This window comes from Silurus meridionalis, chromosome 23 (genome assembly GCF_014805685.1).
Source record: "Silurus meridionalis isolate SWU-2019-XX chromosome 23, ASM1480568v1, whole genome shotgun sequence".
NCBI classification, from domain to species: Eukaryota; Metazoa; Chordata; class Actinopteri; order Siluriformes; family Siluridae; genus Silurus; species Silurus meridionalis.
The window spans coordinates 12,505,277-12,512,841 of NC_060906.1; the positions used below are offsets into that span (position 1 = coordinate 12,505,277).

Consider the following 7,565-nt stretch of genomic DNA (forward strand, 5'->3'; position numbering starts at 1 on the left):
GACACCTGAGTCAGAATTGTTCTTTTACAGATCTTCAATAAACCCAATTTACAAATGATTGTTGAATTGCACATGGGATGAGTGGATAAACCGAGCGCTATCATTGCACATACCTGTACTTCCCATCGAGACAGACTGGTTTGTGATCACACACTAGAACACACACACTAGAAATCAGTACCAAAATAGCTATAAAGGAAAAAAGTGGAATTACTCATGCGCATCTTTCAGCACCCCAACAGATGTCCTGACTGTCATCTCTGTTCAGAGTGGTGAGAACAGGAAATGAAGGACCTTATTCTGTGGCAAATTCACACAGACTTCCTGTTCCTGTGTGTGTGTTTAGGGTGGAGGCTAATAAACTTCACCACTGTACATATTGACATGTTTCGGTACTTCTTTTTTTACGGAAATATAGAGGAAAATATTTCAGTAATGGACAAACTTTGGTTTGGCAACAACTCAAGACTTTTCCAAGTACAAGAATTAATGGGTGTAAGCACGATCTGCGCTTTTCTCCCAGCACTTCCTGTCTGCTCCACAACTTCCATGGGGCAGCCATTACTTCAATTTTCTGTCAGCAGGAACCCTCTGCCTGATAAGACGAGTTCTGCTGACTGTGAAGAAACTGACTTCATTCCAGTCTCAGATTTTTTTAACAGTGCCTAGGCTACTTGTAAACATTTCTGAAACTGGTGATGCATTCTTGGAAATTAGGTTCCACGATGAGTCTCAAAAGTCAGCTTGAAAAGATGGTGCCTTCTTACTACTAATACTACTTATTTCATATTTCTATTTTATATACCTACCGAATATGAATGTAGTACACCGTTATAACTGATGTATTGTATATAACTGAATGGCAAGGACCATGGGTTTTAAAGTCATTGTTTTTTTTTTAAGAAAAACATTAATGATACAATACCCTACAATAGATCAGCAGTTAAGCAATGGGGCAGTTTAATAATATTTTTTCCCATAGTGTAGATTGTTTTAATTCAATTTAAATCATGAAGTTATCTTAGTTTTTCAGCTACATAGATATTCTAAAATATGGCCTACTGAAATAGCGACTTGTGCTTGTCTTCCCTTAAGAGTGACAAATAATCTTTGTTCCTTATGAGAAAGCTTCACGCCCTGCTGAATTAACAGTTGACAGCCAACTAATTGCTGACACTGAGGAGGGCTGATGATGTCACCACACCACCTAGTCTTGTGCAAAGATACCAGTGGAACAGTTATGAGTGTAACCATGAACAGGTTTGATAACTAATCTCAGATCTCCAAACAGCTCACAGTATTTGGCAAACATGGACTGATTTACAGCTTTAAAGGTGCATTGGGTAGGATTTCGTAGGAAAAATACCTCTAATAGTTAAATGGATGGAATCACCTGATTCTTTTTTCCTCATTGAGCCTGCCCCTGTTTCCACCCATGTACACAAAGCTCAGTCCCAAAATATATTGTGCTTCAGCTAGAGTTTGTATTAGCACTTCCTCCAATAATAAACAGTTTGAAAGCAACTCAACAAACATGTAACCTCTCACAATGATTGAAGAGGATGTAAAGGCCATTGAGGGGCATGTCTATAAAATAGATAGCAACATAGCAATTTACATACAAATGACCAATTTGTATTTGTATACACTTGTTCTGGGGCAGCATTTATACCTAATTTTCCACAACATTTGCTCGAACAAGAAAGGAAAAATATCGCATCTTTAATGTATACACCTTCTACAATCTCAATATACTATCATATATTGTGTTTATACATAATGAGTCAATTTTTTTTTTATACAAATAATCTGTGATTACCTTTTAGAGTATAGGTTTGAACATTGTATACATTCTTCCTAGGTTGTTCCTATGTTAATACTTTTTTCTGAACATGGTCTCAAGCAAAAAAATTTTTTAGAATGATTGAAGAAATCCTAAACAAAATATCATGATAGAAATCACTGATTACATGATTTGAAAATGAAGATTTGAAACTCCTAAACAGCACTTGACTTGTCATTGCACCTCAGTGGCCATAATAATGTGTCACGACAACACAGGCAGAAACTCATTTTAGGACCAAATGGATATTGAGGTAGTTTCCCCCGTTCTTTTTTTTTCCGCACGTCTCAAGTTGCAATCAAGGAGGAGTCGCATGCGTGTCCTGCGTGTCCTGCGGGGCCTGAGCTGGAACCTGCAGCTCAGATATAAAGCGCTTTCCGAGCACAGGGAAAGAGTGAATCACTGCTTTCGAGGAGGAGTCCAACCGAGCACACGTTCTCACCCCATGCCGACAAACACAGAGTAGCACATCATTCAGGACAGTGAAGGACAGATACAGAGCAGAGTCACAGCACACACACACACACTCACACACACACACACACACAGAGTCAGGACTTGGATTTATTTTTCCCCCGAATCTGCAGGTGACATCGCACGTGAACGTGAACCGTAGAAAGTTTCAGAAAGAGAGGGAGACAGAAGAAGAGAGAGAGAGAAAGAGTTTGAGACTAATTACCGCAGGTAGAAGTTTTCAGATTGGACCCAGTGAGGAAGAGAGAGAGAGAGAGAGAGAGAGAGAGAGAGAGAGAGGAGTGCGCACATGGCTGCCCTGATTAGCGCCTACTCGTCCTGGCCGGAGAGCTTCGAATGCACATCCACGGATGGAGACGCAAACGACGCCCGCACGAGCCACCGAGCAGCGGCGGATAAAACCCCGGAGCCCCGCATCCGCAGACCCATGAACGCCTTCATGGTGTGGGCTAAAGACGAGCGCAAAAGACTGGCCGTGCAAAACCCGGACCTTCATAATGCCGAGCTCAGCAAAATGCTGGGTAAGTTTTAAAAAAACACACCATATGTATTTCACTTTTTTCTTAATTGTCTCTTCATTGTCTATTATTATTATTATTATTATTATTATTATTATTATTATTATTATTATTATTATTGTCTGTATCCTCATTCAAAGTTTCCCCATAATTTTCTTTACACTGACAGTGTTAAAAGTTTTAGAGTTTAAACAATTAACCGCAACTATCATAAACAAATGTTTAACGTCTTATTATTATTATTATTGTTTTTATTGTTATTGTTATTTGAACAGTATAAAAAGGCCCGAATTTGTAAGGATCGCCCATGCGCTGAAGTAAACGTTGTCGTATTTGCGAAGATCCCATGCGATTTGTTTTTTTGTTAAAATACAGTTCAAAGTTGAAAAAAATTTAAATTTAAAAAATATATATATGTTGTGGAACAACTTTTTAACTTGATTTACAGCTGTGTATGAACATGGATCATCAGTAATTCTATTTATTATTGAGCCTGATGTAGATGGAAGTTTACGGCGGGGTGTCAGGAAGTGGCAGCTTAATACTGCTGAAATCAGGAAAAACATTTTATTATTATTATTATTATTATTATTATTATTATTATTATTATTATTATTAGCTTTTAATATCAGACTTTATTTCTTATTATTTTTAGGGTATTAGAATATGTTTTAATTTTATAATTACATTTGAACGTTATTTTTTTTTCTCCATTTGCTGTCAGGGTTATTATATATTAAGCAAATGTATCTAATACATAATTGAGTAGGAAATTAAAAACAAAACAAAGCTCAATATAGCTATAGACATATTGTTACTATAGATACCAAAACATGATGGAAAGTAAGACACAAAAGCAACACCCTCAAAGTATCATGCGTATCTTTCCTTTCAGTGATTTACCAGATATTTGGATTTTCAGTTCCATTGGACTAAATAGTACATTCTACTGCATGATATGATTTATTGGAACATGTTACTCCTTTTTACAAAATTTTTGAAATTGGAAGAGTTGTGTTAAAAGGTGAAAATAAATGAGTACTTCCAGGATGTTGGAATCCTAGTGTGATCATGTTAAATGCAGTCGAATATGGGAGCGAGATACCAATGTGTCTAACATTCATTATTTTTATCTGGGTTGTTATAGGTAAATCCTGGAAGGCCTTAACTCCCTTACAGAAGAGGCCGTATGTGGAAGAGGCTGAGAGGCTGCGGGTACAGCATATGCAGGATTACCCCAACTACAAGTACCGTCCTCGTAGAAAGAAGCAGCTGAAGAGAATTTGTAAGCGGGTTGACCCAGGCTTCCTCCTGCCTGGCATTGGCCCAGATCAGAGCTCACTGGCCGACCCGCGAGGTTGCTGTCACCCCCTGGACAAAGAAGAAGAGAGTACTGTCGGTGGAAGCAATGGATTCTCTTCCCCCGGTGCTTTGCCTGGTGTGAGGGTCTTCAGGGACCCTGCAAACTCCAGCAGCAATTTTGACACATATCCTTATGGCCTTCCCACTCCACCTGAGATGTCCCCTCTTGATGTGGTAGATCATGAGCACACGTCCTACTACTCAGCATCCAGCTCTGCCAGCTCCTGCTCAACCTCTGCTTCGGGCCCAGAGGAGCAGCGTCCCACCCCAGCTCACATGGGCAGCCCACCACCTTACCACTCCGAGTACTCCCATCAGTCCTCTCTCCACTGTGGTAGCACACATCTGAATCACATCCACATGCCCCACCAATGTAGTGGAACCACCCTTATCTCCACTCCTCCACTGGCCTACTACAGCACAGCCTTTTCTCAAGTCCCAGTGCATCATGGTCTCCAGGGCCACTTGGGGCAACTCTCACCACCACCTGAGCAGGGCCACTTGGAAACTTTGGACCAGCTGAGCCAGGCTGAACTGCTGGGTGAGGTGGATCGTGATGAGTTTGATCAGTATCTAAATTCCACCAGCTTTCATGCCGAACAAGGCAGCATGACCGTGACAGGACACATCCAGGTAACACCAGCATCCACTTGCTCCAGCAGTAGCACCACAGAGACAAGTCTCATCTCTGTACTGGCCGATGCAACGGCCGCCTACTACAATAATTACAGCATCTCTTAAAGAGTGCAGCAAACCAAGAGACAATAATTTAACTGTCAATACAGACAAAAGCCCAAGGACTTTAAATGGGCCTGTAATGTGATTGGCAGGTGAACAAAGAAGGAGTGATGTAGAGAGGAAAAGAAAAGCTGCAGGAAGTCATGGGACGCCTCAGGGATGCATAGATAAATGCTCTAAAGTTCATTCCCATCTTTATTTCCAAAAAGAGAGAAGATGAGAATAAAGTGAATGGACTAACTGTTAGTCCTACTGAAATGTTCTCTGCCCAAGATGCTTGTATATTTGCTCTACAGCTTATTTATGTATCTAAATGTTTTGCATTAATCCATATTGTACTGCTGTTTCTTTTCCTTAAATAATCATCTTTAATACAAACCTCATTTTTATTTTTTACCTCAAACCACCATATTTAAAAGAAACTAGACTCTTCTGCAACTTTTTATTCCATCGGACTTGTTGTTTCATGAAGGAAATTCTGTAGTCTCCCTTTTTTCTATCTGCATTCATATGAATAAATATATATATTATACTCATAAATTGTTACCAAGAAAATAATAATAATGAATATTATTGTATGCTGATTTAGGTTTGTGCCATTAATTTAATTTGAATAAAATACCAAATCTCTAATTTGATATCTCCACAGATATCAGTGTGACATCTTAAGATTGTAGCTCACAAAGAAAGCTGATGTATAGTGAAGATTGGGATGCTTGTATAATCATTATGAAGGGCTGGGCATTAGCATATTTCCTTGACGAATTGCGTTGTGTATGTGAAAGTAAACCCAGCACATTGACAATGTTTATTGTTATGGACGACCTGAAAAATAATGCTTTGTAGATGCTCTAGCATTTTTTTTGTGAAATGTTCAAATGAATGTTCTGAGAAGCCAGACAAAACAAGGCTCCAGTAAATAAAAACAACATTTAAACACAGGTATAACAAAGACTCTTGTTTTGGTTCTGATAGTCAGGCATCACTACGATGTGCTCCACATTTTATTCCTTCTTCTTTCTACAGTTTTCTTCTTATGTGGGTTCCAAACTCACATACATTTTTTGGCCATGTGGAAATCAGTTCATTATTTGAAAAAAAAAAAGTTTCAAACCTAAAACAGTCTTATTTTTAAGCATACTTTTGTTTGTGGTAGAATTTCCATTATCTGAGATTAAGCTTTGATTGGAGCTGTGATGATCTATGCACCATGGAGCTGGTGGTACCCACCCTGTGTTCCCAGGCTGGTATGGTTATCATGTGTCCTGCACAGTTTCACTCCTTCGCACTTTCAGGATTGGGGTGGAATTCAGAGTCTGTGCCTTGCTGCCTCCATTTCTATTGGTCTTTTGTTTGCTGTCTTAATCGGGGGGTCTTAAGCAGAAGCACCCCTCCTATTTCAACGCCCACCCTTGCCAATGACACCCCCCACCCCTCCACCCCCATATCGCTCCCCACTTACTATCTTGCTGATGCAGACTTTTGTAATCTCCATGAAATAAATAAATGCACCCCAACACTGTTCAATGTTTTACACGTTCATGGTTTTTCTTCTTGCTTTTTCCCCCCCAAAAAATTTCCTCTTCTTTCTCGATAAAAGGAATCTGAAGGGGGAGAGAAGTGGGTGGTGGTGAGCATTTGACAAATCCTGGAGTCTGGCTTGGTCTTCCTGCATTTTTTGGGAACGGTTGAGTCGCGTTCCTTGTAAAGAGGATGTAGCGGAGGAGCAGTGTTTCCTGCCTGATAAGAGTAAAGCCTCTCTCTGTCAGGATGTTTGGGCCCTGGCTGGTCCACGCATTAAAAGAGCCCATGGCAGGGGAAAGGGAACCTGCTGTTCGTTTTAGCTGGGAGGAAACATGGCTCTCACTGATTAATATCTTACACTGTGGTGTTTTTAGGGTTCTTATTTGACCCTTCTGTGGCCTGGCCACACACTGTAGACTCAGCACAGATTCTCCTCATTTCTCAAAATTAAAGACAGTATAATACAGCCGAGAATATTCACATTATTTTATTATAATATAATTTGTTTTATAACGTCTGGTCATCCCGATTGTAGTATATTAAATAACATTTATCATGTGTCAACATTTGAAAATGATTTCATCTGAGAAAGATTGTTATTTTTCTTGCCTGTGGCTATATTCTTAAAAGGAGATTGTTTTTGGGACAAAGGGGATTTGGAGATCCTCAGGCCTGCACCATGCTCATGGTTTAAAGCCCAGACATTTCAAGGGTGCTTATTGCCTCAGGGTGGGTAGGGCATAGGGATACACTAAACAGCAAATATTTTTACAGTCTAATAACTGAGGAGATACATGTATTTTTTATAATAATGTTTTTACTTTGTAGTAGTTGGTTTGTGACCAATCCACCGATGCACCAGTAGAGGATAAAGAATATCAAAGAGCCTGCTCATTGTCAGGAAATGAGGGCAAATGTTCAGCTCATCTGCTTCAGCATCTTTGTCAGTCTTGGCCCAATACAACATGGGCCAAGAATACACTATTCATAGTGTCACCTTAAGATTGGCCCCATTTCCATATTCTTTACATAGGTTAAAAATAGCTAATAATGATGATGATGATAATAATAATAATAATAATAAAATAATAATAAAACAAATAATA

The 7,565-nt window shown here is 39.4% G+C and overlaps 1 protein-coding gene across 1 annotated transcript; it reads left to right on the plus strand.

Annotated features, from left to right (window-relative positions):
* Positions 1–2,238: 2,238 nt before the first annotated feature.
* Positions 2,239–5,876, plus strand: sox7 (SRY-box transcription factor 7). The gene is made up of 2 exons (XM_046836901.1): positions 2,239–2,838; positions 3,983–5,876. The coding sequence occupies exons 1-2, from the start codon at positions 2,607–2,609 to the stop codon at positions 4,936–4,938; spliced, it is 1,188 nt and encodes a 395-aa protein (XP_046692857.1). The 5' UTR covers positions 2,239–2,606; the 3' UTR covers positions 4,939–5,876.
* The last annotated feature ends 1,689 nt before the right edge of the window (positions 5,877–7,565 follow it).